This window comes from Centruroides vittatus, unplaced genomic scaffold (assembly GCF_030686945.1).
Source record: "Centruroides vittatus isolate TY-2023 unplaced genomic scaffold, ASM3068694v2 contig_3330, whole genome shotgun sequence".
NCBI classification, from domain to species: domain Eukaryota; kingdom Metazoa; phylum Arthropoda; class Arachnida; order Scorpiones; family Buthidae; genus Centruroides; species Centruroides vittatus.
Window position 1 is genome coordinate 57,000 of NW_027122138.1, and position 26,651 is coordinate 83,650.

The following is a 26,651-nucleotide window of genomic DNA, read 5'->3' on the forward strand; positions in this document are numbered from 1 at the left end:
TCATCGCTTTTTGATGGTCATTCTTATACCGAATTTTGGACGAAGAATGACGTCACCTGATTCGAAAATCTTATCTCTGTGATCCAAAGACTTCACTCGAAAATGCCGAAGAACATTAGCTAAAATTGTCTTCATCTCCATCATGGCGAATCTTTGACCTGAAGAACGGTGAATTCATCAGAAACACGGTAAGGCCTTTGTCTCCTATCACAATTACTTACCTATACAATTGCGTGGACCTGCAGAAAACGGCACAAAGGCAAAGGGGTGACGTTTTTCGCAGTTTACTGGTAGGAATCGATCCGGATCGAACACTTCAGGATTTTCGAACACCGTTGGATTATGATGAATCCCGTAAATGTTTATTACAAGAGATGAATTTTCTGGCAAGACATAATCTCCTGGAAAGGAAATTTGTTTTTATTATAATTTATGCCGTTACAGTAATATATAATTACGTTCAAAATGTGATGCATACCCACATTCAAATCGGAAGGATTTTTTCTCAATATGAATGGAACCGGAGGATAGATCCTAATTGATTCCTAAAGACGAAAATTCTCTAAACAATTTTCATACATTTATTTAGTATTTTATATTTATTTTTAGATAATAATGTTTGATAATGTTTAAAAAGTGTTTAATATCGTGCAGTGAATAATACTTAAGAAAATGCAAAATCATTCAGATTTTAACTAAGAATTTTTATTATTTTACCAGTTGTTATATATAACAGATAGGTCGGAAAATTACGCTCCTAGATTTTTATATTTATAGACAGAACACGTTGAAATGTCGAGAAATTCAAAAACATTCGCGGGTTTCCTCTGTGTGTATGGATGTTAGTTTATGTATGGGGGCACGATTTTGTTATCCTCTTTATACCTTAATAACTTTTGTGCTTCTTGTCAGAAATTTCTAAAAATTAGCAAAAGTATTTATGTATCAAAGGGATTGATTGTGTGAAATCTCGGTCGTCAAAACACCAGAAAATGTAAAGATAAAAAGAGTTGTGAGTATCTCCAGTACGGTTAAACTTAATTACGATTTCACACGTTAGGAGCATTTACAATTTCTTTATAAAACCCATTCCTATCCTCAAAGTTAACATTTTTGCCATTTTATAATAGTTAAAAAATATATTTAAATATAATTATCACAGCAGATGGCACCACCCATTTTGCCGGAAAAGTCAAGCAACTCTTCGCTGGGTTTTTTAAAGTTTAAATTTCTCACAGTTGTAGTTTAACTTTCCTTTGTGTAAACAGTGCTGTATGTTTGCAATTGTAAGAGAACACATATATGAGGTTTAGTAAATGTTCAGGAACAACGCGATCTACCTAAATTTGTTAATATTAAAGTATAACATTTATCTACATAAAATTAGACAAAGAAAAACTAGTCAATGTAAGTCCTAAGATCAGCTATCTGCAGTCAGATTCGAATTAAATGTCGAGTTCGACTCATTCTGCAATCTAACTTCAGATCTCGTGACACTTAGTAACGAGTGACGACCAATTAAAAAGTGGGGATGTGAAAAAAATAATCAATCGAAAGTGTTTCATCTGGGACTTAAAAATCATTTTAAAAATATTGATTTCAAGGACACAGAGAGCTTCTTCTTCTGATTTCTTGTTGTGCTAAACCTTACTTGGATGCCTTCCAATTTCACTTTGGACACTTGTGCTGAAATGACTTCAACTTCTCTGTAAAATTTTAACAATATTACTCGGGATAGTCGACACAGACAAGTTATTCTGTCAGAAATTTCACTCTCAACAGGAGAAACAAGTTTTACAATCACGCTCTGCTCTCTGAGAATTAGCTGTGAGCATAATTTTGTGTTTAACGAAATCGTGACGATTTTTATAACTGTTGAGTGTGATCACATCCACATGAGAACCGGCACTTCTGTTTAGATTTTACGCAAGACTTGGCAACTTCACACGTATAAAAAGTGAATTTAAAAATGTAATTTCATTTATATTGCCAGTTCCACATGTTTAAGGATACTTGTTCTGATGGATATGAAAACAAAAGAAAGTTAAATATTTATCTTTTACGAGTGTAAGAAGGAACATAATGCAGTCGAAGCAACCCAAAATACTTATAAAAGTTTTGGTGAAGATTCTCTTAGTGAGCAGGCAACAAAGTAATAGTTTATGCTTGTTTGTTTGTTTATTTATAGCGACGCAACACTTGGGCGATCTGCCTATAGGGATCGCTTCCAAGAGGTGTTTTTAAGAAAAACTGGCCCTTACTTAGACTGGCCCTTACTTTACTGGCCAGTATTGGTTAAAAAATTTCATATTGGGAATGCAAATATCTAAAATTTAACACAGAGTTTCTTAACGTTCTCGGCAACATTTGCTGGCGCCATCTGTTATGATAATTTGTTTTAAAAATTTTGCATTTTTAAATAATATAAAATGACGAAAAGCTTAATGTTGAAGGTAAAAATGGGGTTAATCAAACATTGTAAATGATAAACACGAGTAAAATCGTTATTAAGTCTTGACTCTACTGCAGTTACTGGAGACCTCTTTATCTTCCTACTCTCTGGACTTTTAACCACCAACATTAAACAGTTAATCCTCCTAACACAATGATTCCTACAAAAATTCAGAAATTTTCGACAAAACACAAAAAATAATAAGCTTCAATTAAAGTAAAAAAAAAAATTGTTTTACACATACACACAGAAAGACCTATACACTCACACTAATATCCATACATATAGAGAGAAATCCTGAATCGTTTTTACACTTCTCACTCAACTGCACTTCGACGTTTCAAGATGTTGTGAGCGAAAATGTAGTAATCTTGGTGGTCGTTTTTAATCGATCGCCATACTTATCCTCTATTATATATAACAGAGTTAGGAACAATCCGTACGTGTATTTTGTCACGTACAGTATTTTGTCAACGAAACTCATCAATGAAAAGAACGAAAAAGCGAGTATTTTAATGACTTTTTGGCTTATCATTTTCATAATTTTTATCAAATTGGCGTTAATGAATTTCTATTGCATTAGGAAAACTATATTAATAATGGCAGAGACAATTTTTATTGAGTATTTAAGTTTTAAACTTAATTAATAGACGTTCAAAGTCAGAAGTAAAACTCGGCAATTTCATTAGCAACAACTTAATGTTTACTGTTCTGCATATATTTAGACGTCCATTACTGTAATGCCAGGGCTGCAAAGCCAAGAAGATTGAGCTGTAGCAGCCCATTACCAATAGCACTATTGAGACTTCTAAGAATATAAATGTGAAAATTCGAACCCGCCGGAACCAAAACGCTAATAATAAAATATTTTATTGTTTGGTTCCCACGGAGAAAACATGAATCATGAGGAACAACATTCGAATAATGCTGGTTGGTGAAACCGAGAAACGTGACCGAGACGATAAAAGGGCGACGAGAGCGGAAAAAGGGGTCCGTTACGTAGTGTCCATTATACAGTGTGTGCGCGTCCCGACGACGAACGAAAAGATACCCGAGGATATCTTAAACCTGTACCAAGACTGATTCAGACCACGAGGTATGCCTCTCCACATTCGTGTAAACTCCCCCTCCGCGTATCCGAACTCTAGGCGACAGTAGCTCGCCCTATTGTAACTGTAGCTTTAGCATTAATAAATTGTTGTTGTTTTTATTCGTTGTTAATGTCATTTATTCGAGTATCGCCGCCGCCGCTCTATCGTCGGACCCATCAACTTTCTCCACTCGCGCAGAACGCGTAACGCGTAACCCATCCGAACCGCCATCTTGACGTGGGCAGGTCTCACCGACCTGTTAGCCGACAAAAAGAGAGGTGCGACTCCGTCCACCTCCAGGCACACCCACATAAAGTTAAACATGGTTCCACCCTTAAACTGTTCTTGCCGTATTTTCTTGAGGGGTACAAAAGAACGAAACTTGAAGACACGTTACATTAAGTTTAGTGTTTCTTCTAGTATTTGTGAATTTTTAAAAGAACGTTATTATAAGTAAAAATTAAATACAAGAACGTTATTATATTTACAAACAAATTTTTACCTTGACAACACATTCCAAATATTTCATTCTTTTAAGCTTTTCGGACGTAATAGATTTATTCATGTCTTCACCAAAAATTTCTTCCAGCTCCTGGTACACTTTTTCTTGTATATCGTGATGCAACCCAAGCAGATATAGGGTCCAACTAATTCCCATTGCAGTTGTGTCGTGCCCCTAAACATAACACAGTTTTTATACACGAATCTCTGTTATTTATAAATTCGTGTAATGAAACTTACTTCGAACATGAAAGTGTCAACTTCTTCTCTGATATCCTCTTCGTCGAGACTTCCATCCGTTAAATGATGATAAAGTAGTAAATCAAGAAATGCACGTCTCTTCTTCACCCCTACGACTTCTTTCTCTTCTTCAAAATTGTCGATTGTTTGATTGTCTTCCAGTTCTTCGATCAGTTTCTGTTTCTTTTCTTGGATTACCTGAAATGTTTTGCTTTATTTATTGAAATGGTTTAACAAATTTTAAATTTAACCAACCTTTCTGTCAAATTCGTGAACGGTTTCTGTATCTCTTTTCAATTTTCTTCCTGTGGAACTCAAGTTGAAAATGGGACGAAACCAATACCAGGGGTTTGTGAACCACTGAAGAAATGCGGATGTTATACTGCATTATGAAATAGTTTGTTAATTAAGCTGTTGCTCAGCTGTGTACAGAAAATATTTCTTTATTACATTTTTAAACATTTACTCAATTCTAAATCCCAGTATTACAACATTAATAGTACATTCATACAATATAAATAAAGCTGTGACAATTGTAATATTTAAAAAGTGTTTATTTTAATAATAAAACGATATCTTTATCATAACAATATGTCTAACTAGTATATTATTTTTACAAGTTTTGTTTCTATATCTATTTCATTTAAAGAGCAACCTGTAAATAAAGATCACTATAAACAAAGAGCATTTGTAAATCAAGACTTCGGTTGAATTACACAAATCCTTTTCTCACATCTAACTACCAATGTCAAAAAAACAAAGACTGAAACTACCAATTCATAATATTGGCCAGTGATATCACCTTTAATTAATTAAAACAAAACTATTCTTATTGTAACTAATCACATTAATCAGAGAAAAAGATAAGGAATTAATGTATTTTAAAACTTTAAATGTTGTTAGAATATCGAACACGTTTTGGCTCTTGTTATTACTTGTGCTGTATATACAGCTGGCATTTTGAGGGTTAAATCAGTTTGCATCGCGTGATGTTACGGAGAAGCTGTCGAAAAATCTTTTGTGAAAGTTATGAACTAGACGTATCATGTTCTACTTTGTTCCATTGCTCTAACTGTTGTTATTTAAAAAAGTAATAATTAGAAAAAAACGTGAAATGAAGAAGCAAACATTTATATATGAAAAGCATACATTATATCCATATAAAAAGCATGAAATTTTTATGGTGCTAATCTATAATCTACAACAAAAGATAATTAGTGCAAACACCGTTAACATGGAACAAATTGAAAATATGGACATGAATATACAATATATGGTGTAAAGCCATTCGAAATTACTTTGATGTGTTCAAGAAAAAAGCCTTCCAGAGGACACTCTGCGAACAACTCTCCCTGACATAGATATTAACTATGTGAAAAAACATAGAACACTCCACGTGTCCATTTTTAAGACTCTAACTCAAAATTTAAGACATAGGAACACACTTCAAAAACGAGAGAGTTTCATTAATAAAAATACAATTAAAAATAACGTAAAATAAATTTTTATTAATATGTAAATACTACAATTGTAATTTATTATACTTAAAAATATACTTTCAACATAACGAAAGAGTCACAAAAATACGCATTTATCTTTCTCTAGAAATTTCGCGATTTTTCCCAAAGAGAAAGAACACTATCGCGTCTTATACTAATAAATCAACACTTATTATTCCTTTTCAACTTACTCGTTAATGGCAATGACGTAATCAGTGTCAGATTGGTCTTGAGCTTTAATATGAACTCCCATCGCCGAATCTGCGAATATTAATTATAAAATATTCAGGAATAGCGCGTTGAATTTCTACAATTTCCTACATGTAAAACATTGAATAATTCATACCTCCAATTACATCCAAAGTGCAAAGAGTGACCAACTCGTCCATACGAAATTCTTCATTTTCCTCTTTCTTCTTTAGTTTTTCAATTAAGATGTTTGATTGATCGTTGAAAATTCCTTGAAAGTCTTCGAGAATTCGAAAATGAAATGCGGGAGTCAATAATTTCCTACGATGTTTCCACTTATCATTCGAACTGTTGCCATTGAAAACAAATGATAAATACACTATTCACGTGAAATGTTCAATTATTTTGTTATACCTGGTTAGAAGACCCGTTCCTAGCCAATAATGAAGAATATTATAAACCCAATCTTTGTTGATTACCGTGTAACTCTTCAGTACTTCCTGTGTCAAATAATCAATTGTTAACATTACAAAACACGAAAATAATATGTGTTAAAGTATTTATACCTGAACTACATCCGGGTGAGATAATACAATATAATGATAACCACCCCACGAAACTTTAATTAATTTTTCTTTTAGAGTTGCAATACACACACAATTCAGAACTTGAATAATAACTGGAAAAATCATTTAATATATTTAGAATTAGCATTCGTTACTCATCATAGGTTGATCGGCATCTCGTTCTTTTTTTTCTGTATTTTTTTACATTGTTCATATTCATTTTTGTTTTATTTTATATGTTTTTTTTCATTTTTTACTTATATTTTTGCGACTCTTTTGAGCTTTTTTGTGATTTTCTATCTTTATTTCATATTTTTTTTTCTTTTTATTTATCATTTTTCGATTCCGTTTATCTCTAATAAGTGATTTCTAACTCTTAATATTTCATATGTTGTCGTACATGAATTTTTATTTTTATGTCTTCTGACCTAATATTTTAGTCATCATAATATTGTTTTTTATCTGTACTATAGATTTTTTTTTTTTGTTTTTATCATTAACTCTTGTTCTATTTAGACATTTTTACATTTTATTTTCCAGATATTTATTCATCCCTATATTGTTGTTTTCATCTATTTTCTTAATCTCCTGTATATGTATTTTTGTGTTATTATTAGTTCTACTTTCTATTATTTCTATCTCTGAAAGATTCTTTATATTTTAGTTATCCTCTATTCTAGTGTATGAAATGTATTATTGTTTTCATGGTGTTATTACATTCTTTTACTATCTCATTTTCTTTTCCTTTTTTTTTATATTCTTATATTTGTTATTTTTATTCTCATAGCCCTTTTATTAAATGTTATTTCTATCTTCAGTTTTTATTTTCTATTGTTTTTCTGTATTTTTCTTTTACATATTTAGTATTTTTATATCGTCTTTTTTTAATTCCTGTATATTCCTATTTCTTTTAATCTGTTTTATTTCCTACATGTAAAACATTGAATAATTCATACCTCCAATTACATCCAAAGTGCAAAGAGTGACCAACTCGTCCATACGAAATTCTTCATTTTCCTCTTTCTTCTTTAGTTTTTCAATTAAGATGTTTGATTGATCGTTGAAAATTCCTTGAAAGTCTTCGAGAATTCGAAAATGAAATGCGGGAGTCAATAATTTCCTACGATGTTTCCACTTATCATTCGAACTGTTGCCATTGAAAACAAATGATAAATACACTATTCACGTGAAATGTTCAATTATTTTGTTATACCTGGTTAGAAGACCCGTTCCTAGCCAATAATGAAGAATATTATAAACCCAATCTTTGTTGATTACCGTGTAACTCTTCAGTACTTCCTGTGTCAAATAATCAATTGTTAACATTACAAAACACGAAAATAATATGTGTTAAAGTATTTATACCTGAACTACATCCGGGTGAGATAATACAATATAATGATAACCACCCCACGAAACTTTAATTAATTTTTCTTTTAGAGTTGCAATACACACACAATTCAGAACTTGAATAATAACTGGAAAAATCATTTAATATATTTAGAATTAGCATTCGTTACTCATCATAGGTTGATCGGCATCCGACACTATCAATATAAATTTCTATCACAAGACAGAGGAATATTTAAAATTAATACTTACAACATCCACAAAGTTCTCGATAATCTTGCACTTTTACTGGACAGAAAATAAAATTCCAAAGAGCGCACCAACTGGAAGATTTTGGTAATTCGTTTTTCGATTTTTTTCTGTTCCTTTCTTTCCACAGATACAGCACCGAAACAAGAATTACAAATCCCGCAATCAATTTCCATTCGCAGATACTTTCGATTTTGGAAAGAATCATTTTTGTTTCTGTTTCTCTCTCTCTATCATGCAATATTAATATTAACCTGTTTATTTCCCGAATAGTTATCGCGATAAATACTTTAATCAGACAAAACTTTTATTAGATAACGTGACTTGTGTCACTTTTCGATGTAAACACTATCTGTTGTTATATTTCCTAACTTGTAAAGATAATATCATCGATTCTAATTGAATTTACACGTATTTGTTAAACTGCAATTTGAAAAGACTGTAGACACATGAATTTCCATCGTCGTCGTCTGTCTTGCTGTCTGTCTTTCTTATTCTGGAGAAGAACGTCAGATAGATGACAGAAGCGATCAGATTTGGAATGCATAGTTGCCGGATACGCAAATTAACGATATAAAATCATCCAACATGAACCAGCGGTCACACGATTTCGATTCACATATTTCTCTTAAAAGCAGTTAGATAGATGAAGAGCACGAATTTGTTGCTAGCAGGAAACGTGTGATATACAGGGACAAGGCACTAGTAATAGAATGTGGAACATATATTTTAAATTAAATACATTAAAAATATCATTAAAGATTATAGCCTGGTATTATGTCGATGTCACAATGAATAATTCCTCGTTTGAATTACAATATAAATCTGTAATCTAAAACATATTACGCAAGAAGATGAAGAGTTTAATTAACATGTTTAGTTCCTAAAAGGAATTGTAACCATGTTATAATTTTTTTCATTATTGATGAGCTAACTTTAATATATTTTTAGTATGTACAAACACTATAATTTATACATTTAAGGAATATATTTCAGTATTCAAAAGATAAAATTTATCTGAAATGTTATCGAGCAGTTTCAATCGTTATTGTGTCTGATATCTTTTATTAATTTTGTATTGTATACTCTTACATATTACAGATGTTATCTAATCGAAAATATTATAAAAAAAACTCGACTTCAGACCTTTTCTATCCATGAAAATATGAAACTAATATAAATATTTTTTTTGTTTTGATAAAATAATGCAAACAACAATTTATTATTATTAAACATATTTGATTTCTAGGTATATTTATCTTTAAGGTGACCGGATGTTCAAAAGCACGTGTACGAAAATATAAATCTATGTGTAATTCGAAGTTTCCAATGATATAAATCAACATGTTTTGTTAAATACTACTTCATTACTTTCAAATGATATAACGTAAAATTGGTTTGCCATTTTAAAAGAATTGTTAAGAAATTTACTGAATATATTTACTTTTACTAATTCTTGAAAGTACACAAGAAAATTTCTTACATATTTAAATTATTTTGTTTGCAGAATATTCGTTGGTTATTAGAGAAAACATTCACATTTGTATTTTGTACCCATTTTATCGTTTATATCTAATAAATAAAATATATATAACCTAAGATTAGTTATGAATATCAAAGAAGATAGTAAAATATTTTTAATGTTAATAACGATATGAATTGTTGGATGAAATCTCAGGTTTTTCTTTCGAATTAAAACAATTTAATCTTCAAATTGCATTTAGTAAATTAGGCCAAAGGTCAGTTTGCAAAGAATTATTAAAATAAAGAAACCTTTCTACGATAAATTAACAAAAAATAATTATAATTATTAGAACTAGCCACTGTGTTTTGTGTTCCTCGTGTTTTCGAGGTTATGTGCAATTGAGAAAGTGTGATAAAACAATAGTTCTAATAACTAAAATGTTGATTTATTGATCAGTGTTTGTAATAATGAAACAGCAAAAACGAAGATTCGCTTGGGCTATCCAGGCGTATGAAAGATCATTTTCGTTCTAAGCTTTATCTATAAGTCATGAGGTGTAGTCCAGCTAGTGCTAAAAATTTTTAAATTTTTACCGGGTACATTACTGTCTGATCTGTCTCGAAAACAGAAACGATGGACTTATTCGTTGTGCAAGTTCCTTGAAGTTATGCTTGAATATGCAAATTTGGTTCGGCCCTTACTTGAGACATTCTCATGCAGTTTTGTTCAAGACAAACTGCGCGATCTTCAATACTTTTACTATTTTTTTAATTAATGATATTTTTTCTCTATTGCACTCTTTTGGGCAACTGAAGTTAGGTTTTTTGGTGACATTTTAAAAATCGGTTGAAATTTACTTATTTATAGATTAATTACTTTTCAACAAACAAAACAACCAACAAATTATTGTCAACAATGAAAAAATCAATAACAATCATTTTGTCAAGAGATGGCGCTACATATAATAACACTTAAGCTATACACTACTCTAATATTTTGTGGTAGTATATAGCTTAGTGACAATCGTAGGGTCTAAACGGCCTACCACTGGCTAAACGGTTTTGTCCCTGAACACTGGGAGTTCAGTTTGTGAGTTCGGACAGGCTGGCCACGTGGAGTTTCCCGGGTTATTTTTCACGACCGTAACGCCTGAATAAGAGCCAGTTTCCCTTAAAATATTTCCTGAAAAGCATCATCTTTCCGCGCATGCGACCATTCCATCTATAAGGCCGGGTAATCGGACTCAAGCGCCCATATTCTCATCCTATCGGAGTACATAGCCTATGTGAGCTGCACACACCATATTAACCATTTCGACAAAGACAACGGGTCTAGATTACACCCATACAAACATTGGTTCAGATTGATTTAAAAATGAAGATTTGTACAAAGAACAAACCAATGAGAATTCAATTATATATATATATATAATATATATATATATATATAGATTTACTGACAATATGAAAAACGAAAATTTTTTAATTGATACTCAATAAATTAAATGTATCAATAGTACTAATTACATGTAGTTTTAATTTTAACAATATATATATACAGTTGATCTGATCATGTTCTGCTCTATAACTATAATTTAACAACTTTCCGTGTTCATAAAATTACTCATACATTTCAATAATAGATTATATTGTAGGCTTACATTTCTCATACATTTGTAGGCTTACATTACTCATATTGTAGGCTTACATTACTCATACATTTCAATAATAGATTATATTGTAGGAATTAATACTATCTAACTTCTGAATCATGTCATCCAAAAAGTCAATTCAGATAATGCAAATGCATTCAGCATACCACCAATTATATAGGTAAGTCGGTTTGCATTTTTATATCTTGCATTTTGAAAATATTTTCTGATAGTTTATTTACATAACCAGTAAGTAGGCTCTAGTGAACGAATTCGTATGACACCAATACAACGATGTGTAAAAGTTCAGACAGACAATGTTCTCGATCCCCTCTCTCCCCTTAAACTGTATACGTAATTAAGCGATGGCCTATTTCTTTTGAATAAGCGTAATATTTGTTAGAAATGCGCGTATTTTAAATTAGAAAGAATTAAATTAACGAAATGTTTAGTGAAATTTTATTGTCGCAAGTGAAGACTACATACATACATTCATTATTTAGGTACAAAAGTACATTTCTCGGCCCTGTGTATGCATTACCGAGAGGTTTGTGAAATATTAAATAGAATAACAGTGGGTACATTGAATAAATATATATATACATTAATACAATTAAAGTAAGTAAAAGAATAAGTAGGATAAGTACATAAGTATATGTAAGAACAATATAGTATTTGTAATAATATAATTTATAATGTTTAAATGAATAAATTAAACGAACAAAAAAAAAGGCAGCTGAATTGCCACACGTGTGGGCTCTTAAAAGCAGCATAACCTATGTGTGAAGGTTTCAAATATAACTTAGCCCAGGTAATTATAGTTGCTGAAAACTGTAGGAACATCTGTGGCAGTCATAGTTTTATTCAGCAATTAAAATGTCAAAATGTTTGTCTGTAGGAAAAAAGCAGAGATCCAAAATGGAGAATGTCTGATGAGTGGTCTACAGGTGACGCAGTATGTCTATGGTTTAAGACACTTTGCCTTTGACAAGGCACACTCTCAGACGATGTAGAGTTCACGCACTAAGGGTCGACCTAAAAGCAGCACCTCTCAATGCACAACTAAAGCATTCATAAACACATTGGTTTTTACAAAAAAACTGAAATTTCAAACTACAATTAGAAACACGTCGAATACATCAGGGCACGTTGATTACTTGAAACACGCTAAACACTAAAATATCGAGGCACACAGAGAAAACCCATTGCACAAATTTAGGAGCTTGCCGAAACATATTTGAAGCACACTTGACCCATTGAAAACACTACAATGATATGTTGAGACACACTCAAGCACATTGAACTGATTTAAACACTGAAACACACTAAGCACTAAGCCTATTAGGCACACTAATGCACACGAAGCACATTAAAACACTTATGAACATACTGAAGACACATTGGAGGACGTTGAGGCACTTAAGTGGTAAATTAAGAAAACTAAAACTCTAGAATTCGTTGAAAGATATTATAGACATGTTGATCACACTAAACACGCCAAGCGCGTTGAAGGACATTGATGAACACTGTGAGGCACCACTGTAAAAAAAAAAAAAAAGGTTGATTTGCTCCCGACGAGACCGTCGAAGATTACTGGCACGTAGATCACCACACCTATAAGTTCAAATATCAAAGGAGCTCTTCTCCATCAAAACGTTTTGTTAATAACGTAGATTGTTCGTTAAGCATCTCACCCATAAAGATTGACACTGACATAGTAATTTCTCTGTTCAGTCATAAGCTGTTAAAAGTACATTATTAGCTGGTAAGTATTACACTTCTTAAAGTGTGCTTTATCAGTACACAGATTGCCGTTCTTAGTGTGTGCTCTGTTAGTACACAAATTAATAAAACAGGCTGCGGTACAAGCTGGTAATTAGAACTCGCCAGTGCAAATGTATTCTGTCAGTACATATAATTAATACAGTACTTCTTTTCGTAGGGCAATCACTAAGATAGTTAATGTTCAGTTGATTGGGAGAAAGCACCGGGTCATCGCTTCACTCAAAATGTAGACACTTTTCATTAGAGCGAAATTGAGCATAGAATATCAGTAATGAATGTGCGTATGTAAATGGAATTGAATATAAGCAATGATACACCAAGTTATTTTATACTAAGGATATACTAATTATATATGAGTTGATTTGCAATTTTAACAGTTTGTTTGGCAAGTTTTATAAAAGCATTGTAAACATTTTTGTTTATCCAAATATCTGATAAGTTACATGGCCATCTCACACTAAACTCCTCCATCAGTACCCTTAGTTCTTGTCTTTCTCTCTCAGTCATAACACAGTCATAGAAGTAGTGTTTCGAGCCATCTATGATATGGCAAGTAGGGCATTCATTCGATGTCCTATTAGTGAATCTGGCCAGATAGCTGGCGAACTTCTCAAGGCTAGTAAAGAATTGAGTGGTATAGTAATCTGGGGTAAACCATTTTAATTTATAAAATTGTTGTATATCAGGTATGTAATCATAAGTTATATGACTTCTGTTTTCGTTCCATTTACCTTGCCAATTGTACATTGTGTCTTCCCATAACATTCGTCGTAAGGTACGCTGACTGAGTTTATTATAGTTTATTATCAAAGAGGTATTCTCTGCAGCCTGCTTGGCCAAGGTGTCAGCTCTTTCATTTCCGGTTGTTCCCTGGTGGGCTCTAACCCAGGAAACAGCATAATTACAGTTAGATAAGCGTATTAATTGTCTAATCTCCTCAGCAATTGGGTGCAATTTAGTACTGTTTATAATATTAAGTGCTGACAGGGAATCCATATATATATGTATATAAGCATTGTCATATGAATCCTATGTCCAGTTTATCGCCAACTTAATAGCAAGCATTTCTGCTTGAAAAACCGTGCAGCAAGTGTCTAATCTAATTGTCTGATTATGAATTTCATCATTATTAATATACGCAACAAAGCTGCATCCAACCATATCATTTATTCTTGAACCATTGGTAAAAATTTGAATGTCGGTTTTTTGAACATTATTATCATTACAATATACTAAGATATCTGGGTTGGTTGTATCGTAAAATGGAAATGCTCATTCGACTTCATCATATGTTATATTTCGGAAGTTTGTTTGAATCGTATTTCCCCATTTAACTTGCTGTAATTTACATCGCTGAATAACAAACATATCGATTGGTGCCCTTCTAGCTATCACTTGGAGGCTTTGATTATTCGCAGTGTGGTAGGCTTTAGTAAGTAGGAGTAGGGCATGTCTCTGTGAAGATATTAACTTTCGTTTTGTATGAACTTTACTAGTAGCTCATCCCCAAGTCCCACATGCATATGTGACGTTGGGGATGTAAATGGCATCATAGATAATGGCCATTGCGTCGGTGGAAAGGCCCCAATTTTTCCTCGCTACCCGTGCGAAAGCTTGAAAAATAAGACCGGTGCGGTTTGTAATAAATTCGATGTGTTTGTCCCAGCTTAGTCGAAAATCTATAAATACTCCCAGATATTTCAATGTTTTTTCCACTTTGATGACATTTCCGTTCATTACGAGATGAGGTGGTCGCCGGTATAGATTACTGCCTCTTGGTTTGTTAAAAACTATTCCCTTTGTTTTGGTCGGGTTGAAATGGAGTTTATGCTCTATCCCCCAGTTGTATACATTTTGAATCAAAAGATTGCCTTTGTTCTCTAAATCCGCTTTTGAGCGACCACCAATCAACATCATAACATCGTCCTCATAAGCAGTAGAGTGGTCCTGTCCAAAGTCTTCTCTAAGGAAGCAGTCAAAGGTTATGTTCCAAAGTAAGGGTCCGCATACTGACCCCTGAGGGCATCCTTTGGAAACTGATTTTCTTACATAATGCTGTCCATATTGTAGAACAGCCGCTCTATTTCGTAGGTAATCTTGAATAAGTTGGAAGATATTGCGTGGACATTTAATCTTTCGCAATTAGAGTTTGATGAGCAACCACCATGCGCTATCAAAAGCTTTGGTTATGTCTAAACTAATTCCAAGGACATATTTATTATTCTCAAGTAAACATTTTAATTTTTTAACCATATCCTCTACTGCGTCCTCCGCCGATCTTTGCGGTCGAAAACCAAATTGGATGTTACTGAGGCATTTATTTCTTTCAACAAACCAGGAAAGTCTATTTGTGATTAACCTTTCAAGTATTTTGCCAAGCATTGACAGCAATGAAATAGGCCTTGCTTCATCAGGGGACCCGACTTTGGTACCGGTACGACTCTTGCAATCTTCCAGGCAGATGGAAAGATTGCGTGTTGAATGCATGTATTATAGAGTCGAACAATGTGCCGTGGTATAAAAAACCATAATTTTTTTGCAATATCAGCTGTGATGTTATCTAGGCCAGGGGCCTTACCCTTTTTTAAATTGCAAAAAGCTTGGCTTATTTCTCCTATAGAAAACGGCGGCATATTTTCTGTGCCATCTATTAGATCCGCTTCTGTACGGATATGCCTTTGCAAGTTCGTATCGTTCTCTGGATCATCCCCCGGGCAATACGTCTCCAACTGGGAGGTCAAGGTTTGAATTAATGTCTTTGGTTCATTTTCAGTGCCCGTGGGAGCTTTAATGATTTTAGTTTGCCTTAGTTTGTTTGTACGCATCTCAAAACTACAATCAGAACATAAAGATCCATACGAGAGAAACATATATGATCAAGATCAAAATGAAGTAAATTAGAAAAAAAACAGCAATACATGCCCTGAAAAACAATGGAAATGGCAACAGTTGATATTGAAATGGCGATCAGCAGAAAATTAGAGACTTCGCCTTTTATATAAATGTATACAATCGCCAAAACAGAGAAGGCCAGTCAACAAACACGATATTATAAAATACATTTTACTTCACGTTTTCTTCTAATTTTTCTAAATCTTCTTACAAGTTACACTCGTTCAATTGTCTTTTATTTAAATATTCGTAAATTTCTGCTTTTCGTAATACTAAACTTTCAATGATGACTTTAGTCGATTTATCCTTTTTTTGCAAAAATTAAAAAACTATAATTTCTAATCATGACATAGAATCAATTATCCTCCTAAGTTGACGTAATAAGATATTGATAATATAAGTACGAGGGCTATTTTTTAAATAAGGTCCGTTTGTGAATGAGAGTGAGAATAATGCTCAGTCACGGCAGTGTGCATGCGCTTCTGCTCCAAGCATGCTTGGCGCGCGTTTTGACCCCATTTGCACCCATGTTGTCTGTCTGTATGCGGAGCTGTAAAAGTTTAAAATGTTTAAGAAAATTGAGTCTCCTGCCGACTGTGAGATACGATCTGTTATTCGATTCTTGAGTGCAAGAAACTTGGCAGTAGTGGAAATTTACGGTCAGATTTGTGAAGTTTATGGTGATAATGCTATGAGTGACAGTAAAGTTCGAAAATGGGTAAGAATGTTCAAGGATGGGCGAGTTAATGTGCATGATGAACCACGCTCTGGTCGACCTTCTCTGATTTCTGAAGATTTGGTTCGTGATGTCGAAAACAAAATTCGAGAGGACCGAAGATTCGATGAACGAATTTGCTTTAGCCAACGTACCAGAGCAACTTCGACATCTTTGTACGAAGACTTTAACTGGCGTTTTCGAGACAGCCGTGACGAAGACCCAAAAAAAGTTTCTTAATTTCCTCATTTTTTCTTCAGGATTCCCATTAATGTTGTTCTTGGAAGTTTTTTTTTGTTTTTCGCCAGGATCGAACATCTTAAATGCTACTCACAAAAATGAAACTCAGGATCAAAGAAACATTCTTCTTAAATACAGCAAAAACCTTTACAGCAGTATTTCCCAACCTTTTTTGTGCTATGCCCCATCTAAGCCTTTCAAAAATTTTTATGCCCCCCCTAACATATACACAATTTTTAATATTCGAAAATTGAAATTTTCACTGAAAAAACATGAATGATCGGTTTTAGAAGAAATCACTAGGAAATTATTGAGAAAACACAGTAAGTAAATTTCCAAAACATATAATGGAGAACTGAAATTCAAGTACAGAATAATTTTAATGAAAAATTTTCTGTATATTTTATTTGATAGTAATTATTTATTATTTAAATTTAGTGAGACACTTGCTCTCGATGCTTGCTGCAGAGAGATTTTTTGTCAGGTTCAATTTAGTTAACTTTAGTCTCAAGTCTTTCCGTTTAGTTATATCTAGCCGATTTCTTTTTTTAGCAGCAAATCATTTATGGCACTAAATTTGCAATCAGATAAATATGTAGATGAAAAAGGTAACAAAACTTCTTTTGCACAATTGGCTGCATTTGGATATTTGTTTTCGGTTTTCTCAACAAGCCATGCCATCGCACCTTTCATATTAAATAATGTTTTAATTGACTCATCATTTTGCATTTGTGCGAGTTTTTCTTGGTACAGCAAATTTGAAATATCAGACAAATCCACTAACATTAACTGCATCATCCAAGTTAGGAAATCAATTTTTTTTTCAAATCAGAAAACTTCTTTTTAAATCAGCTGATAAAATTTTCAGATGATTGACAATAACAAGTATAGCGGTATCAGTAACTTCACACTTTTGGAACCAATGAAACTTATCAAAATTTTTGTTGTAAATATTTGTCTGACATAATTCAATAAAGGTAATGAAACCAAATATCTTTGCTTTTGCATCGACAATAATTTTGGTAAGTTATAAGTATGGCCTCACTGTCTCTCAAAGTTGATTTCATCCAATTGCACTAGGAATTGTCTTGATTTCAGCTTTTCAACAAGTTCTTTTTCAATAACCTCACTCATTTTGTCTATTCTTCTGCTAACTGTATTGTTACTTAGTGGCATAGCTTTAACATCTTTGTCATCTTTGTCCAGAACCGTTTTAAGAAATGCTGATATTGGTTTGATTAAATTCTCCCCTATAGTATGACTTTTCTCAGATTTAGCGATGAGTAATGAAATTTGATAACTAGCGTCCAGAGTACGATTGATAGTTTCTTCATGAGCAGTAAATAGAGACTTTAATGTTACTCTTTGTTCAAAATCTTTCTTCAAAGTTTGAAAGTAATTCAAATCTGAATTAATATGAGTATTAAGTATTGCCTTCAAATGTGCCTCAAGACAACATCGTTTCATTGATTCGTTGGTCAAGTATTGTTGGCATAAAAGACAAAAAGGTGACCGTCATCGTGGACAGCAAATCATAAAACCAAATTTTATATATTTCTCCGAATACTGATAAACTTTTTTCTCGCTTGCACCACTCATTTCCTTATGGACTAGAAAAATATACGTGGTACGATCCAAAAGTTCGGGGAATGCAGTAATCTATGACAACAAAAGCATGTATTTGAAGTTACAGCGTATGAAATGGATTTTACCAAACCACCTCTATGTGTTCAGGTTAATTTTACCCATGTCATGTGATTAAACCGCGAGCGCTGCTGTGTTTTTCCGGAGATAGTTACCTTTTTTCTGCGACGTAATAAAAGTAGAGTTTCAAGAACAACATTTTGATCTAACATTTCGACTTCACTGTGACCTTTCACTGTAGAATCACCATACACTTTACTTAGCAATTTTAAAATCTCTGTAGGTGTTTTACCTAAACGCTGACAAAATTTAATGTTGGGTGTTGTTCTTGAAACTCCACTTTTATTACGTCGCAGAACAAAGGTAACTATCTCCGGAAAAAAACAGCAGCGCTCGCGGTTTAATCACATGACATGGGTAAAATTAACCTGAACACGTACAGGTGGTTTGATAAAATCCATTTCATACGCTGTAACTTCAAATACATGCTTTTGTTGTCATAGATTACTGTATTCCCCGAACTTTTGGATCGTACCACGTATATAAAATCAATTAGAAACTAAAAAAAGATAATATGCAAAATGGTGTAGAGCTGTAGACCGACAAAAGAAACACATTTCAAAGACAATGTGACAGTATGGTCAACAAAGTAATTTATTTCGCATAGATGTACAGGTTTTTTTTGAGATTCCGACTCCACGATATTATAAAATAAGTAACAATAATACGGCGCAAACAACATATACCGTTTGCAACAATATAAAAACTATCACTAAAACTTATGTACAAACTTAAAACTAGCGATAGAAAAATTAGCAGGAAAAAGATAAAATAGGAAATAGAACATAGAAAAAATTGGAATACATGGGTTTTCTTTTCTTGCTGAACTCTACAATCTCTGGGTAGGATACCACGTTGAAAGTTTTTGGAAGGTCTCTCGTTGTCGTGTTCGTTGAAGTTTCTATCGCACTTTCTTGTTGTTGCCAAATGTGACCTGGAACACCACAACTCGTGTCTGTCCACCTTGACGTCTGGGCAAAGAATGTCCTTTCTCCTCTTTCACTGGCCTCGGGGTCTCATTTATCTCTGTTCTCAGTAGTTCCCAGAATTGTTAACCCCACCCTAAGAAAACACGGTTATAAAGGTAAGTTCTAGAAGGAAAGGGAAACAAAGAAGAAAAAAAAACTAAAACTAACTTAAATCAATATTTACAATAAATATGGCATACAGCAGCTATACGATTAACTTAAACTGTAAACAAGTCCATTTTCGAATTTCTTCTCTTAAAGATCAAATTGCCCCCTTGTGGGGCGAGGGCCCCACGTTGGGAAACACTGCTTTATAGGATGCAATATAGAATTGCATAAACTGATGCATCTCTAAGTGCTCAGGAAGTGCTTAGAAAAATACACAAAACAGAATCTTCCCGACGAATCAACACTGAGGAAGAATTATCTTTCATGTGTTCATCAAGAAGTGCTTGAAGAAGTTCGCAAATAAATTAATGACAATGCTACATGGTTTGCTTTAGACGAAACTATAGACGCATGCGAACGATATGTTGCGTTAATTGTAGTACGAAAACTTGACGGAAAAGACTGCGCTAAAATTTATAATATTTTATATAAATTTCTGGAGGAGACGAATGCACAGGCGATAGCAAAATTTGTTCAGAAAGATTTAATGATGTTGTATAATTAAAGTTATGTCATGCTTGCAGACGGCATAGCCTTCTGTAAGCATGATGAGAACTTTTTATATAATCTTATCTACGTAACCCGACTGAATCATGCTTTACATCTTCTGGCCGAACAAGTTCGTTGACATTTCAAATATGTAAATATCTTTATTTGTTCCGGCAAGTAACTTCTTGTCATACTACGGCTTGCCAAAGACACCAATGTGAACTGCTATGCATCGTGAGCCTTTGCCAGATACACCTTTGCCACCCTCTCCCATAGTCATGAGATGAGGCGGGCATTCGGATAAAAGCCGATGTATTCTATGCGGATTATTTAGGTGACATTCAAAATTTTACCAATAAACTTGAAGAATCAGGAAGTTCTTTCGCTGTGGATGTTAAGGAAGCTTTGGAGAATCCACATTTAATCGTTTCTCTAGTTTACATCCGCGTCCATTTGTTAAATTTCCCGGATAACGTTGAAGCATTAGAAGCAAGTAGGTTGTCACTTAAATAACCTCTAAAAATGTTTTCTATATATGACCTTTCTGGTTTATGTAGAATCAAGCTTTGCACGTAACTAGCGACTTTTTTCGACAAGAACAATAGTTTTTCTGGGCTTTGCCAAGTTAATAGCTGTCCAGTTGGAAATCCCTGAGGATGTAGGGCTTGCCAATGTACCTTTGCTGAAATACTATCCTGTGACTACGTTCGATGCCAAGAGAAGTTTTCCGTTGTGAAAAAACATTTTCACTGGCCGTCAACTCAGTCTGACAGAAGAAAATATTAATAGATTTCTTGTATGTGCATGGTCATATTCAAAATAGTTTATAATATTGTATAGTGCATTAATTAATATACAGATAACTGAAGAAATTTGATAATTTTATTTTTAGTACTCTTTTTAATTCCGAGAATAAATCTGAAAATGCAATATTTTCGATCCGAAACTCCAGTTTTATCGATGTGAACAATCCAGGTGTTAATAATAGTAAGCGCAATGCCCAAACGGTTGGGAGTTGACAATTGTAATTTAGTACACAGCGTACATCATGAGAATGTACACAAAGAAGGGATTTTCCGAAAATTTTCCCCGCAGGGGAGAGAAATAGAGTGAACGATTACTGTAAATTTAAATTTTTTAAAGTTGCCTGAGTTTTATTCACGTTAGTATCACTTTAATTCAGGAGAGTTTTAAATAGAAGACTTCCCGGAATGAAACAACCGAATGCAACAACTTGGCTTTAAATTACATAATGCAAGGTTACTGACAAGAGAAAAATATGTTGGAAATGGTTTTCGAGAGTGCCAAGTTTATATACTGGTCTGTTCTTTGGAAATTTAATTTTCGTTTTCAGAGTACTGCTTGATTTTGGCTGTAATTGTTACAGTTTTTGCGAGTTTAAATAAGAAAATGTTATGATATCTAAAAAACTTAAAATATATTTTCAATTATTGTATACTTGACCATTATATTTGTACTATTTTCTATGACGTGAATATCGCGACAAACGTGACAATACTAGGATGAAATGGCAAAAATGTTTATATGGTTTTTCGTTTTAATGTTCATAACGTTATATTGTACTATTTGATTTATATAACAACAAAGATTATCTTACGTCAAGGTTTGTCACACAAAGTAACCAATTTTAAAAATTTTTTATTTCTCTACTAAATACAATTTAAGCATTATAATTTTCATCGTAGGGTTGGTTTGTGTAAAACTAATTGGTTTGGTGCAACCAACACAATTGCGCTAAACTGAACTTGAGTGAAACCAAAATTGTTTTTATACGTAGATCATTACAAGAATCACGATGAAAATACTATAAGTATATTTGAGTAATAATCTCTACTTATATTAGATTCATTTCATTATAGATTTATTGTTTATCAGAAAAATACTAAAAGAAAATACAAATGTTTTAAATCCAATACTTTAAATACAAATGTTTTTATGAATACTTTATTAAGTGTTATTGGAAAATCTAAAAATGAACGTATATTCGGCAGAAACAAACTGATTATCATTTGTAAACATTAAGAATCATCTAGTTTATTTTTTATAAACAGAGAGAAAAACAGAATAAATATCAGAAATCGTTAGCCTTTGGAAATTAAATTACTTTTCACATCATGAGGCCAATATACAGGGTGTTTTTTATCTTGAGACAACGAAATAATTTAATTGCATCCTATTATTTTGAAAAAAAAGGTATAGACAAAAGTTGTAGGGTTTCGAAGGGTCAATGAATTGGTGACCTCGGATGTGACCTTGACCTTGACATTCAAAGTAATTTGATGGTCAAGTCTGTTTTTTTCAATAGGAACACATACTTTTGACTCCAGAAATGGAACGAACAGGAAATTTCACAACTGGATATACCTTTGACGTTAGGGTCTAGGTCAAAGGTCACGATTATTTAAGGTTTAAATTATAAGCTTTTCCTAATGGAAAACCATACTTTTTATTACTGTAATAGGCAGGGAAGTAAAAGTTTCATTTACATGAAAAATGTGAAAAATTTCACAATTAGCCATGACTTTGAGTACCCCAAATTTGATTTCTGATTGTCATACGCAGCGTAATAATTTTAAGCACGGCTCAACAAATGCATTAAAGTGAAAGAGCAACATTTTTAACATTTGTTATAAAATTCTTTCCCAAAACCAACATCTCAAGGAATGGTGAAAAGTAAAGTGACTCACCGAAAACATGCATTGTGAAAGTGAGAGGCAAGGAGACTCACTGAAAATAAGCATCTCAAAGGGAGCAGAAAACTACTATGTCCACATTGTTACTCCTGGAGTAGTGAATGCATTTAAAGTTCAAAGTAATAAGATCATGAAAAAATGTAACTTTTACCTCCCTGCCTATTCCAGTAATAAAAAGTATGGTTTCCCATTAGGAAAAGCTTATAATGTAAACCTTAAAATAATCTTGACCTTTGACCATAAAGTTAAAGCTATATCCAGTTGTGAAATTTCCTGCTCTTTCCATTGCCAGGGTCAAAAATATGTGTTTTCATTAAAAAATGCAGACTTGACCCTGAAATGACCTTGAATATCAATGTCAAGGTCATGTCCAAGGTTACCAATTGATTGGCACTTCAAAATCCTACAACTTTTGTTTATACCTTCTCCCCAAAATAATAAGATCCAATTAAGTTATTTCATTGTCTCAAGAAAAAAAAACACACTGTATATGCAGAATTAAAAAAATTTTTGTTTAAACTTAATAAAATTTTGTCAAACTGTTCCAGAATATTATATGAAGTGTTTTCTTGGAGCTTAAATAAAAGAAACTACTTATAATATTTTGTTAGACTCTGAAGGTTTTGAAATAAAATATTCTAGAAATGAATAGTAAATCTTTTAAAATTAAATGTAATACAGTAGAGCATCGATTATCCAACTCCCGATCAACCGTCACATCGGTTAACTGACTGCGTTCTAGTCGGCAAATTCAAATGTCTGCTAGTGATGTGGCTCTACAATATTTGGCTATGTCTTGGCTACATTCATATTATTTTTGTTACATTTTTGCGTGTTTTATCTGGCAACACTGGTTTGACCATGAAAGGTAGGCCAGTATTTAAACCATGCTTAATTTTTTAATTTGTCTTTATTTTTGGATTTATTTTGTGGGGAAAACAAAAAAATAATTTTTAACGATACAATGGCGACGATTATTTTTAAAAAATTTTGCTAGGCTTAACATCGATGAAAATTCAACGCGAAATAGGTTAATAGCGATATACTAATATACTATACTAATAATGTATTTTTCATACTTTTCAGTTATCTGTCTTTTCAGTTATCCGACCAACCCCAGTCCCCAATTGAGTCAGATAGTAGATTCTCTACTGTAATTCGAAATTTTTATCAAAGCAACAGATCAAAGAAAACAAGAAACAAATGTTTCTTTTGTTGACAGCCAGTTCCTCAGTGAGATCTTTATCTTTCATGACTAAAGTGCTGACTAAACCAAAAAGATTTACCATGACACTCAGTCAAATGATCTTAATTCTTAATCTCTATTGGAGGAAAAAAATAGTATGAATAGAGGATACGTGCCAAACTCCGTGCACAGCACAGCACCTGATTGTGACCTCCATAATGTAAACTTAGTGCCATACTTTTTCAGATTGAACTTCCACCCAAAGAAATTGATATGCATAAGTCAAGTTATTACAGAGGTAATATAATATCGTTTGTGAACTCTCTTTCTTATCTTCCATATTAGGGATTATTATATTGTTAATCCTCTCTAAGTTAGATGGAACATTTAGTTTATTTGTAATTTCTTTTATTTTTTGTTATTAAAATTTTGTTGTTAACTTGTTCAGTTAGTTGTCATCAACTTAGTGCATCATGGACTGCTATCTCTTACTCACGCATCTCCCCACTCGCTTAAAACTTTAGCCCTCCTTTTTTTACAACAATATACGCATGTTAGTCCGCGATAGATGGACTAACTGGTGTCAGTGCTGACTTGATAAAGATTTCATGCTTTTGATCATCCATTACCACTCATAGAAAGGCTATTGTTTGACGCAGTGAACGGATCTTACGATTCGATAGGGTAAACACGTTACAAGATCCGAGTAACGACCTCTGTATTCCCACAATTTTAATTGTTGGTGCTGAGATCGCATTGTAAAATAAAAAAATGTTGATACATTGGAAAAAGTGTTGTTCAATTTTTACTTCTTTCTCCTTGAAAAAGTAAAAGATAAAAAAAAGCACTAAGGAATACTATACTCATTTTGCTTCATTATGGCTTCATTCAAAACTTTAATGTCGGTAGTCAGATAATAAAACCTGAGGTCAACTAAATTCTCTAAGATGGACTGTTTATAACAATTTTTATAACTTCGGATGTGCATCCGAGTTGCTTGGACCATACGCTGACGTCATTTCCTCCATGCAACAAGATTGAATAATAGGCACTGCTTTAGACAGAACTCAACAGACGTAATATTACACCACTATATACAACTCGCAAAAATAGTTACATTGAATTAAAAAGTATTTTACACAGAACTATATCATGTTAAACTAAAACAAGAGTCCATCATTTAAAATTTAGTTTTACTACATTTATCATGAATTACAATTGATAAATGGTTATTTATCACATCTAGGTACTTTGATACAATTGTGTAGATACTAATAATAATACATTATAGTTGTCTAATAGAGAAAAACAAAAGATTTTAATGCCGTTTAGAATCGTACGTATTTCGATTAGTGGTCAATGTTTATGTAAATTTGTAATAAACATTTCTTAAAATAGCACAATATAAGAGCACTTTATTTTTTCTGTACATATATTTTTATGACTGGTACTGGGGACAAAACGAATTTGTAAGAAGTAACAATTTTGTCTTGAGGATCCAAAGAGTAAACTTTAAAATTTCGCAGAACATTTGCTAAACATGTTTTCATTCCAAGCATTGCTGCTTTAGCTCCTGTAAATAAGCCATTTTATTAAATAATTATGTTTTTAATTTATTAACAAACTACTTACCGAGACAATTTCGGGGACCTGCGGAAAATGGCAGAAAAGCATAAGGATGGAGTTTTTTAAAATTATCAGGCAGAAAACGATCTGGATCGAATACCTCTGGATTTTCATAGACAGAAGGATTGTGGTGAATGGCCTGGATGCAAATTACGAAAGTAGATTTTGGTGGCAGAACATAATCATCTGTTTTAATACAATAATAAAGTAATGATTAAAATAAAAAGTTATTAATAGAAGCAACACATTCTGAATGATACGGCTAACCTATTTTTATTTCATACGGATTTTTTCTTGAAATGACAGGAAACGAAGGATAGATTCTCATCGACTCCTAAAATGTTTAGTGTAGAAATGTATCAAATTAACTTTTGCATATATTTTAAAAAATTGAAAAGATACCTTTATAACGCATTCTAAATACGTCATTTTCAGCAAGTCATCAACTGTAATATTTCTATTCCTGTCATTTTGGAGAATGCTCTGTAATTCCATATACACTTTGTCTTGTATTTCATGGAATCTTCCCAGCAAATATAGAGTCCAGGACGCAGCGTGGGAGGGTGTATCGAAAGCCTGATATTAAAATAAGTTGAAGTGAAAAGTTAAAATTTCTTCCTGAATAAGACATTAGATATTATTTTTGGACAGACCTCATCTTTTATCACACGGATGCTTCGAGCATTAATATGGCGAGAACAACGAAGTGTATTAAAAAAGACCTTTTAAATCCGAAAATGCAAAAGCAGACATAGACGAAAAACAAGAATTTTAATCATAGAAATGAAAATTATTTTAATTTCATGAAACCGTATTTCACGATGTCAATTCTATGTGAAAAATCCTGATCAAAAAAATCTTAAACTTCCAAGTGTGTGAAATATAGCACTTTATTGTGTCCTAAACAAGAA

At 32.8% G+C, this 26,651-nt stretch overlaps 1 protein-coding gene across 1 annotated transcript; it reads right to left on the reverse strand.

The window, feature by feature from the left end:
- Positions 1-26,383, reverse strand: LOC136973962 (cytochrome P450 4c21-like). The gene is made up of 19 exons (XM_067268736.1): positions 26,143-26,383; positions 26,008-26,074; positions 25,747-25,926; positions 25,566-25,687; positions 17,931-18,265; positions 8,141-8,367; positions 7,904-8,016; positions 7,752-7,837; positions 7,495-7,685; positions 6,539-6,651; positions 6,387-6,472; positions 6,130-6,320; positions 5,975-6,044; positions 4,540-4,666; positions 4,285-4,482; positions 4,046-4,219; positions 479-545; positions 222-401; positions 1-158 (listed from the first exon to the last, which is right to left on the reverse strand). The coding sequence occupies exons 1-19, from the start codon at positions 26,233-26,235 to the stop codon at positions 1-3; spliced, it is 2,778 nt and encodes a 925-aa protein (XP_067124837.1). The 5' UTR covers positions 26,236-26,383.
- Positions 26,384-26,651: the final 268 nt, after the last annotated feature.

Coding starts and splice junctions, on each gene's coding strand:
- LOC136973962 (XM_067268736.1), bottom strand. CDS start 26,235: ATGGAATTACAGAGCATTCTCCAAAATGACAGGAATAGAAATATTACA. Junction 18,266..25,565: donor ACAAATTCGTTTTGTCCCCA/GTACCAGTCATA, acceptor CAAACTTTGAAG/AAAGATTTTGAACAAAGAGT. Junction 6,652..7,494: donor CACTTTGGATGTAATTGGAG/GTATGAATTATT, acceptor TGATTTTTCCAG/TTATTATTCAAGTTCTGAAT.